The sequence below is a fragment of the Cucumis sativus genome, chromosome 5 (assembly GCF_000004075.3).
Source record: "Cucumis sativus cultivar 9930 chromosome 5, Cucumber_9930_V3, whole genome shotgun sequence".
Taxonomy (NCBI): domain Eukaryota; kingdom Viridiplantae; phylum Streptophyta; class Magnoliopsida; order Cucurbitales; family Cucurbitaceae; genus Cucumis; species Cucumis sativus.
In genome coordinates, this window is record NC_026659.2 from 26,594,323 (window position 1) to 26,604,680 (window position 10,358).

The 10,358-nt window shown below is 34.5% G+C and overlaps 2 protein-coding genes across 2 annotated transcripts; both read right to left on the bottom strand.

Annotated features, from left to right (window-relative positions):
• Nucleotides 1-2,656: 2,656 nt before the first annotated feature.
• LOC101214453 (probable WRKY transcription factor 4) lies at nt 2,657-6,094 on the bottom strand. Its single transcript, XM_004135108.3, has 4 exons — nt 5,554-6,094; nt 3,763-4,487; nt 3,499-3,657; nt 2,657-3,302 (listed from the first exon to the last, which is right to left on the bottom strand). The coding sequence occupies exons 1-4, from the start codon at nt 5,863-5,865 to the stop codon at nt 3,020-3,022; spliced, it is 1,479 nt and encodes a 492-aa protein (XP_004135156.1). The 5' UTR covers nt 5,866-6,094; the 3' UTR covers nt 2,657-3,019.
• Nucleotides 6,095-7,788: 1,694 nt separating this feature from the next.
• Nucleotides 7,789-10,132, bottom strand: LOC101214693 (eukaryotic translation initiation factor 5A-2). Its single transcript, XM_004135109.3, has 5 exons — nt 9,799-10,132; nt 9,206-9,328; nt 9,042-9,098; nt 8,868-8,942; nt 7,789-8,271 (listed from the first exon to the last, which is right to left on the bottom strand). The coding sequence occupies exons 1-5, from the start codon at nt 9,919-9,921 to the stop codon at nt 8,170-8,172; spliced, it is 480 nt and encodes a 159-aa protein (XP_004135157.1). The 5' UTR covers nt 9,922-10,132; the 3' UTR covers nt 7,789-8,169.
• Nucleotides 10,133-10,358: the final 226 nt, after the last annotated feature.

Here is a 10,358-nt window from a genome sequence, read left to right on the forward strand (position 1 = left end):
AATATGGGAAATGAAAAATAATTGAAAGGGGAAAAGGGAAAAGGTCAAAGGAGGTTGAGAAGCACAACAATTGAATTAATTAATGGAAAACAGAGTTTGGTTTGCTTTGGTTTTGCTTGGATGGGGAGCAAAATAAAGTGTTGGGGGGAATTGAGAACAGTAATCTAATATAATATAATTGTTTTGAATCACATTGTTGTTTAATGATTTTGGTATTTTGATTTTGATAAGAACACATAAAATGAGGGGCAAAGTTGAGAAAAATGAAAAAGGTATGGACCTTTTCTTGTGATTTGAGTCCAAATTATTATTTTTGTTTGCCAGAAACATTTGGATTTTCAAGAGGCAGTGAGTGATTGGAAAAGTTGACAGACTGCTTCACTTCAAGGACTTGTTTGGTGGACATTGTTCCAATTAGTTTTTTTAATTCATAACAGAGAATGCCATTTTCACAAAAACCAAAACAAATTTTGTTTTCTCTCACTATAAAACAAATAATATTGATTTACTATCTTAAGCAAAGAGGTCAAAGTGATTTTTTCTTCATCTTTCAATTTTCTTTATCTCTAAAATAATAATGAGAAACCCCCCAAGCCATCTAATCAAAAATTGGCATGTGCCAATTTGTTGTTTGAAAATAATTTAGGGTAGAAAAGAATATTAAATGTATTGTATTTTTAAAATGAGTATAACTCAATTAATATAATGTTTATATAGTAAATTTTTATATTTTATTAGCAAGGAAAACTCGCATAAAAATAAAGAGATAATAATCCCTTCTTCTATAAGTATAGAAAAATGTAGAATTGTAAAAAATGATAAAATGGCAAAATGGACAAGCTATTTAGTCTTCTAATTTTCTATGGAAATGTGTAAATACTTAATATTTTATTATTATTTTTGAAAATATTCTTATTTTCGCATGGGAGTAAAAATTTTCTACTACCTACTCCACTATGTTTTTTCAATAAATTTATATTGTTTAAGATACTTTAGTTATTTCTAAAATAACTTATTTTATAAATTAAAAGTTGTAAAAGCATTTTTATGATTTGAATTTATTTATTAATACTATTTGGTCTAAGTCTTGGTTTAGCATTCATATATTAAACTATACTCAACACAATCACATTAAAAGAAAACAAACAAAAACTATACCCTAAGAACAAGGAGAGACTTAGAGATAAGATAGCATACAAAGAAAAGGGTAAAGTGGATTTAAACACACTTTAGTTTTATTATTTGAAGTGATATATTTTCTCTCCATTGACCCAAAAGGAAAAAAATTCAAGCTTCCTATCCCTTCTTTATTTAACAAAAGGAATGCCACAGGTTTTCGATGTATGTATGGTTAAGGGAAAAGTGGGGACAAGGCAAATTTAAAGGTTGAGGGACACATTTTCACCCTTATAAATGATGGAAACTATAAAGGGAAATGGGTGGGTGTATTTCATTATGTAACTTATGGACAAGCATGTGATGCTTTTATTACATTAATGGGACCTCAAACCAAGTCCCCACCAATTTCCACTTCTTCTCTTGACAATAACACATCCCTTTCTGCTGTTTCTCACTCTCTTCTGTAATTTTCTCTTTCACTAACTCCTTCCCAATATATACCTTTTACTAAATAAAAGGCATCCAATCATGATATGTTATTATTAGAGATTCAAGATCCAATATGCCATCAAGTAGCTCATGAGTATGGGTATCGATCAAAAATAACTTTTTAAATAATGCTTAAAAAGAATACTTAAAAGAAATGAGTTCCAAGTTGCTTAGGAATGAGATATTTATTTACCTATGTTGGAAGGAAATGTCTCTGCTTTAGTGTTCAACCTTGAGGCAACATTAATAACATGCAGCTTCATAATGTATACAAATCAGAATGTTGGCTTTCATTTTCACATTGGAACTTCTAGCCATAGCTTATAGCTAAGCAAATCAAATTGGATGTTTTCACAACTTTCAACTCTACCTTCCTTTTGACCATCCATTTGAAAGTTTGGATATTATGAAATCGACAATTTAAACAAAAGTAAGAAAGCATAAACAGTAAAAAAATTATGTGATTAGACTAATGTATTAGTTGCGTCAACAAGAAGGAGGGATCCAATTTTATTAGAGAGAAAATATCAAATGATATAAATTGACATGCTGGTAAGCAATCTTAAGCCTGGAAATCTTAACCCATCAAAACAACAAATACCCAAAGAGTATATATGATAATTTCTCTCTAAAACTTAGAGCCAAAATCGTAATTGATATAAATACGAATAGCAAATATTCTAACATTTGAGATGTAACCCCAATTACAGTTCATTAATCTCACTCAAACCATTTTGACCCGATCCCTTCTGCAACCAATGTAGGTAATGAGTATGACTTTTCACTGAATAAACAAATAAGATGGTCAAAATCCTAACGTTGCATTTCTATGTGGTCAAGAATTTGATGAAGATGATCCTCTGACCCCTTTTGAATACATACCATAATGCAGACTGTAGAGGAAAGAGGGATTCCCTTGCTTGCTTGTTGAATCAAGTCAATCAGACAAGCAAGTCAGGCTAGAGATGAATGCATTTCTTGATCATCTATCTTTGAAACAAAAATTAAAATTTCCAAGACCCAAAAGGGAAACTTTGCAAGCTTCAAGTAAAAAAACCAGAGAGAGTTTGTTCACACTATAATTAAGATGGAACAGATCAGAATCATGAGTGAATAATATAGATTCATATACCTGTATTCCATTTACAAAAGAATGCAAAGGTACATTTGATACAGTATATTCTTTCAGGTATCTATCTTACATACAATAACCATTACAATCTAATTCCTCATATTGTAAATTCTTCTGTTCTCTTCTCCTTTTTAACTGTATATGAACAAGTGAACAAAATGGTATTGATGTAATGTATGGCTTTTGAAGTGGGAAATATAAAACAAGCAGAGAGAAACTGCCAGTGAAGTTATATTATCATGATGATTTCTGATTTCTTTTGCTCATAAGTTGATGAAACTATGTTATTTGTTCTTCCTTCAACCGTAAGAGTCCGGTGGGCTGTTGACGAGAGTTCCCACGATCGGTGTTGTTACTTGAATTTTTTTTCTCAGTAACTATATTTTGTGATTTTAACTGAGAAATGTTACTGCTGACTGAACTGTGGCTGCTGGTTTTACCAAGTGGAACATCATGATTGTGTTTACCTTCGTATGTCGTGATGACAGCTTTTGGGTCTGTTGAAGCTCTCTCTACATGTTTACGAACATTGCATCCTGGAGTTGTGCATTTATAATAGCTCCTGCAATGAAGATCACTCGATAAAATTAGAAAAACAATCTCGATCACACATAGGAATAAACAGTCATTAGCCATCAGTCAAATCAGTCTTGGCATTTTCTAATTACAACCAAGGAAGATATTAGTTTTGAAGTGCTTGAATTTCCAAGATCATTCTGTTTTTCAATACAAAGCACACTCGTTGAGTCGTGACTGACCTTGGGTAAGGGTTTCCCTTAACAATTTTCTGCCCGTACTTACGCCACCTGTAACCATCGTCCAATAGATCAACTTCACTTGTTGTCTGCACAATGATTCTGGATTCTGTTAGAGTTCTATGAGAAGATGCTGGCTCAGAATTTCTAACCTCAATATTCCTGCATAATAGAGGTAGATTATTCCGCATATCAATCAAGAAACAAGAACTAGCTACACACTCGTTAAGTTGAAAAGGTATGATGCTTCTACATGAAAATGCTTACCGTCTCTTGGCAGCAGGTTCATCTTCATCTTTTCGGTTCACTCCAGTTTCTGTCTCACTCCCTCCCTCACCATCACTATTGCCCAAGAACTGATCGTTTGTGACACGACTTAATTCTTGATCCTTCTTTCTAATGGAAGAGATAGATGTCTCCTCGTCCAATTTATTCAAATATCCACTCTGAACTTGAGAAGATAGCTCAAGATTTCCATGAATAATTGAATATCCATTAGAATTTCCAACATCCTTTGCTCGCTTATTTGGTTGAGGCCGTTTATGGTTGTGCTCACCCTTGTAGATAATTTCAGTAACTTGTCCTTCCAAAGATCTTTCAACCTTTTTCTTGACAGGACAATTCGGGTGCGTGCACTTATAGTAGCTTCGAGGAAATTCACTGCCCTTCACTTGTTTCTGTCCATATTTTCTCCAATTGTATCCGTCATCAGCAGGTCTATCAACATTACACGAAGACAATTGCAATCTCTGCTCTGATTGAGAGTTCTCCGATATCTCCTTGGATGCAACTGTAGAGTTCTGGAATGGAAGTTGCATCAGCTGATCATTAGTCTTCTCTCCCGGTAAGGATGTCAAAAGCTGCAAGGAGGATGCAGAAGGTGCTACCGATGAAGAAAAAGACGAGGCTTGCATTTGATTAAGAGAATAGGCTTCTACAGCGTGCATAGTAACCTGAGCCAAAGCCTGCTGATGTGTCATTCCAAAAGGTCCCTATAACAAGCCGTGGGAAGAAAAAAAAGTGAGAGCCAACACTTTACTATGTCTTATAGAACAACATTTATATCTTTGTATGGAAAAGTCATTCACTACCAAAAACCATTACTATTACGTCTATGTAAAATAAGTTAGGTCACGAAATCAACAATTAAGCAATACAAACAACGTAAATATTGACAGACAGATATATGTTGTTTATTAACCGTGTGTTAGCTACGTCCACAGGTAGATGAAGAACAAATATTATTAGAAAGAATGTTTCATAATATAATGTGATACCTCTAAATTAGAGAGTTCATATATTGCACCCCTCTAAACTATAGGGTTAAAAACGTAAATAACTACCTATGCTCAACTCGTTCGTAGTGCAACATAATGAATTTAAGGCATTCCAAGAATATAAAGTTCTAAACATGAAAGGAAAATTTTCAGCCTGCAAAAGAAGGTGACCAGATTTCTTTATGGAGTAACCTTAGCTAAACATCTTAACTAATCATTGATTAAACTACAAAGATCAACATTCAGTTGTAAACTCAGGTTTATTTCTTTTACAACAATTCAAACCGTGAAATTTTCAAACGAAAGTATAGTTCAAAACTGCAAAGGAAGAGACCAACCATCTAACATCATAATGAAGACTAAAATTTGCCAATTTGAGCATAGCTAAATAGATAAGACGCTGATTATTATTCCAAAGGTCAATAGTTCGCTCATCCACTCAAACCGTCTTCATTAATACAATCATTTTGCTTCTTCAACTATGAATAAGCATGAAACAAAAACATATGCCAAAAAAACCAACACCCATTTGGGAGAAACCAACACTCATTTGAGAGAAATGAGGAGTATGACATTACATGCTTAATAAGAAGAATCTAATAATCAATTGTCCTAAAAAAAGGCCATTAAAGAACGTTAAAGAAGACGTGATCCGAATTTTTTTCATAACTGTCCAAAAACTATTAAAACTACTCTGTCCTAATACACTACACTAAATTCAACGCAAAATCTGTATTCGAACGTTAAGATTATCAACAAAGTGAACTTTTGAAGTAATTACTTGAAGCCCCGGAGAATCGAGCAAACCGGGAGAAGCCTTAAACTCAGACGACGACGAAGGAACGGCAGTCACCGGAGATGCCATAGCTCCGGCGAGGAGCTGAGAAAAAGACTTGCAGTCGTCGGAATCAGAGAAGAAGCTGGAGACAAGAGTCATCGGACCTGGGCTGAACCCAAATCCCAAACCCGGGCCACTGCTGAAGAGGGACTCCATAGAAGTCCGTGGTGGCAGATTAATAGTGGGTCTCAACGGAAAAGACTTAGATTTCGAGGGCAGCGGCGGCGGCGGCGGCTGTTCATCATCCTCACCCATGAATCCAAACGGAAAAGTAATGAAATCAGAAACAGTGGTTTCTGGAATATACCAAAAGTTGGGTTTTTTGGATATCGGGATCTGAAAATTGAGCTGAAACAACAAAAAGTCCACGCCGCAATGGGCGAAAAAGAAAAGGGTGTAATTAAATTAATCCAAAGAAGAAAAAAGAGAAATTTTTATTTCCTCTTTTTGTTTCCATATTCTATAATCTCTGTGCTCATAGCTCTGATTAACCGATACATGTAGGCCTCCACGTTAAGCCCACAAATATCACAAAATTAACCTTCAAGACACACACTCCATCGCCATAACTCCAAACCAAGTTCAATCTAATCTCTCTCTCTTAAAACTTTAAATTCACTCTGTTACATTTAACTGTACTCAATTATAATACTTACACTTTTCGTAATTATAACTTTTCACATTCTTACCGATTCAATATAAACTTACTATAATCATCATGCCGCCTTTTTATGTGTGCGGTGACTTACTAGACAAGAAATTTCGTTATCTTTAAGTCGTGTCATTCATCATGGCCTTGGTTGTCGGTTTCTCTATCATTAGATCACCAACTTCCTTCAGCTTTTGGGACATGCGTCAACCCTCATACATGGGCTTATGATATTACAGAGGCGATTCCTTTATCACCATAAGTGTCTTTCTTAATAACTAAACATCAATAAGAGAATTGTAAAACATGAACAGATTTGTTTTCCTCTTTAACCATAGAAAGAAAAAGAACAACATACAGATTCATTCATAAAAATTGAAGTAATTTATTAATGTTTTAAATGAGATTAGGAAGAGAGTACTGAAATCAAATAATTAAGGAATGGGGAAATTGGATGAGGGAGTGGGTGAGATGAAATGGCAAAGGACAACAAAGCACAACACAAAGCTGATAACATATTAAATAGGAGCAAACAAAGCACCCACCCATTTTGTAGGAAGAAGGTTGATTTTGTAATTTCAAAAGGAGGACAAAAGTGGGGCCTTAATTGATGAGATGGCACCAAATTAATGGGTTGGGGAAATCAATTTAATGTTCATTTGATTTTGAAGGAAAAGGCTAAGATTTTAGGAGGAGGAGGAGGGACCAAGTGGTTTGAATTTTGAAAAATATACATGCCAAAGTCATTATCCTATTCCTGTTTCTTTTACCACTTACAACACTAAATGAGGTTAAAACAGTTACTCTTCTAATTTGCATCCTCTTCCCATAATGCAAACAATTTGAGAAATTTTGTATTTTTTTAAAAAAAATACTTATGGTGAAAGTGTGGCATGACTAAGAAATGAAAGATCATATAGTGGCTGTGTTTTTTTTCTTTCTTAAAGAAAATTGCTATTCGCCTTCTTCTTCTGTGACATTTAAAGCATACAACCTTCCTTCTTTGATTGTTACCTGACATGAATGGTGGAATTTTTGTTACCTGACATGAATGGTGGAATTTCGATCATACCATAGACATATACAAGAACCTAAAGAATAAGAATGATGTAAAAGTGAAATCAAGTCAAGTTTCATTTAATGAACAAACATTTACGTCAACCATTTAACATAGTCTTTCATTTAAGTACCTAAAGATATCAAATAGTCAATTTTGGTATTTTAGATAGTAAACGTGTGGATTTTTTTCCTTTCCAAAATTATTCTAATACTTTGCAGGTTTGCTATATATTTAAAAAACCCTAATTTATGTAAATTTGAGACCTAATTAGACAGGTTTGTCAAAGTTCCAAGATTTAAACGAATGGATACAATTAAACTGGTTCGAAGTGTAAATTGATAATTGCTTATGTATTTATGAAATATTTGTTTTCAGTCTTAAGTGGGCGTCTGGCTTTTCCTATCTTCTTTCATCGGAATATGACTGAAGGCCCCACGACGAAATCATAAAAATTGAGCAGTAAGAACACTAAGAAAGAAGAAACTCCATATTATACTGGTAAATAAAAATATTATACTTCTCCTCAAAAACCATGGTTCTATCCTACGAACTCTTAAAACAAACCATAAAGCAGCTAGAAAAGGTTTACATGATTTAATGACGAAAGAAACACTAACTTAAGAAAAAACCGATTCTTAATTCAAACACGAATAGCAGTAGAAAAATAAATATTAATTGTAGGGTCTGAAAGAGAGTAAAAGAAACCACTAATTGCGATATATGCCCATGAAGCATCATCAACGAATCTGGCTTCTCAGACGACTATTATAGACTATGATCTGGATATCGATCGGTTCGTTCGTTCTAAGTTTATACTGCAACTGTATTTTTATCAATCAAAGGGAACGAACTATTTTGGGCCTATGTCCTTGAGAGCGCAGATCTGCTCCTCTCCCATTGACGACATGACAGTCACAATCAGATCCTTCCCCTCAGCAAATCCATCCTTGATCTGCATGGAACACATGGAACAAGAGACCCATCAATTTCAAGAACTACACTCACCCATAATAACCTCCCAAGAAATAGATTTTATAGATTAGCAGCCAAATAAAATGCAACCAAAAATTTAACAAGGCCTAGGGATTAGTCTTGTGCACAAGAACAAGAAACTGCTAAAATTCAATTTGCCATTCATAGAAAAATTAAAAGTATCATCATGTGATCCTTTTCTATCTATTTTTGCAGTTTATAACGGGGTTTCAGCATTTCTTGATCCTAAAAACACCATTATTCAAACCCATCTTCAACAGTACACCCTACTTACTTAAATTAACCGCATCTCCACATTTTGTAAGAAACTCAAACCCATATTTTTCATTAAGAACATACGCATACTAGAGGAATGAGAAAATTATAAAAAGAACAGAAACCATCACACCCCTAGTCAGAAATCCTAATAATCGAAGAATCAGTATTGACTTGGTCCTAAATCCTAATAATCCCAGAATCAGTACGAGTGGAGAAAAAATTGTTCCATTTTCAAGGCAAATAGAACACAACAGCACAGAGAAATATTAACATCAACAGCCAATAAGAAAAAGTTACCTGGGTCAGCAGACCATCATCGGTTGGAAGCCTCAGGTCATCCTTGGTGTTACCACTGTCTGTCAGCAGGCTAATCTGATAAGTTTTAATTGAAATTGAGGTTAGCCACAGTGCTATTCATGAACACCCATGGGGGACTAATATAATAAGTAAGCAAATGAAATTTGATCATACAAATCCATCCTCGGAGATATCAATGAGCTGGTAGTCAGTACGACTGACATGAGGAACCTGTGTTTCATGGAGGCAAGAATCAGAAATCACAAAAAAAAAAAAAAACAAAAACTACAACTTGGTAAGAAAATTGTGAAATCGAAGGGGGAGAAAATAATTTATACATCACAATTGTGTGAAGATGGGACGATATCTTCAAGCTTTTTAGCAGTGAAAATGTCAATGCCAACAAAGTGACATTTAGCATGTCCGTGCTTTCCAGTCTTTGAGGTTGAAACCTCAACAACCTACAAAGTTACAAACGGTAATGCATAAGCCTTAGGTCAAGATCGTTAATTGAGAAAGCATATATAAAGTAAATAAAATTATGCTGAAACCACCAAAGCTTAAAACCCTAGAAAGCAACAGACTGAAATATGACTCAGCTTCAATCAACTCATTACTTCCACGACAGCTTACTAGATTGTACATCAATTCAATTTCAAGAATGAAACTTAATCAAGAAAACTCAATTATACATCTAGAGGTAAAATCAGATGACAAACATAAATAAAAGGCAGAACAGTGGAAAAAGTCCGTCCTAGAAACACAATTAAGACAAACCAGAGAACAATATCCGGTAAAAAGGAAAACCCTTGAAAAAAAAAAGAAAAATTGGAACAGAGTAGTCGTACTATGAAGCTAAACAAAACTCATGCGAATAAATGGGCAAACAGATGAGTGAGAATTGGGAAATCAGAATGAAAACAATTAGAACCTTGCAAGGTCTGCCCTTGATGACAATGTATCCATTTTTGCGGATGGCTCCAGCCTGCTGGGGATAAGTCTTGGAAGCTCCGGCGTCGGCCTTGGACTCGAAGTGGTGCTCCTCGTCCGACATGGCTCTGTTGGAAAAAAAATTCAAAGAGATGGTGCTGACTGAAAAGTAGAAGACGTGCGATGGAGGGTCGGAGAAAAGAAGCGAATTTATATATACGAGAAAAAGAAGAACAAAGGTAACAAAAAGGGAGGTGAGATCCTAGGGTTTCAAGAAAGAAAATCTTGAATAAACAAAATGTTCTGCTGCAATATACTGACCGTACGATTATAGAGAACGGTCCAGGTTGATTTCGCAAATATCTCATTTTTTTATTTCAATAATATTATAATAATGTTTTACCATTATTTGATAAACAGAAATACCACTTTAACGGAATAACAATCAGAAGAATGAATGCACCAAAGTATATTTTGTAATTCAATGGACATCTAACACATCCATCCCAAACCCCACTACTTTAAATATGGGTGTCTATAAGTTGGATTGAAAAAAAATTG

Excerpts from the sequence above, each read along its gene's own strand:
- LOC101214453 (XM_004135108.3), bottom strand. The coding sequence starts at position 5,865 with ATGGGTGAGGATGATGAACAGCCGCCGCCGCCGCCGCTGCCCTCGAAA. Across the intron at positions 4,488-5,553 it reads TCGATTCTCCGGGGCTTCAA|GGACCTTTTGGAATGACACA; the intron begins GTAATTACTTCA and ends GGCTTGTTATAG. Across the intron at positions 3,303-3,498 it reads AAGGGAAACCCTTACCCAAG|GAGCTATTATAAATGCACAA; the intron begins GTCAGTCACGAC and ends TCTTCATTGCAG.
- LOC101214693 (XM_004135109.3), bottom strand. The coding sequence starts at position 9,921 with ATGTCGGACGAGGAGCACCACTTCGAGTCCAAGGCCGACGCCGGAGCT. Across the intron at positions 8,943-9,041 it reads ATATCTCCGAGGATGGATTT|ATTAGCCTGCTGACAGACAG; the intron begins GTATGATCAAAT and ends AAAACTTATCAG. Across the intron at positions 8,272-8,867 it reads ATGATGGTCTGCTGACCCAG|ATCAAGGATGGATTTGCTGA; the intron begins GTAACTTTTTCT and ends TGTTCCATGCAG.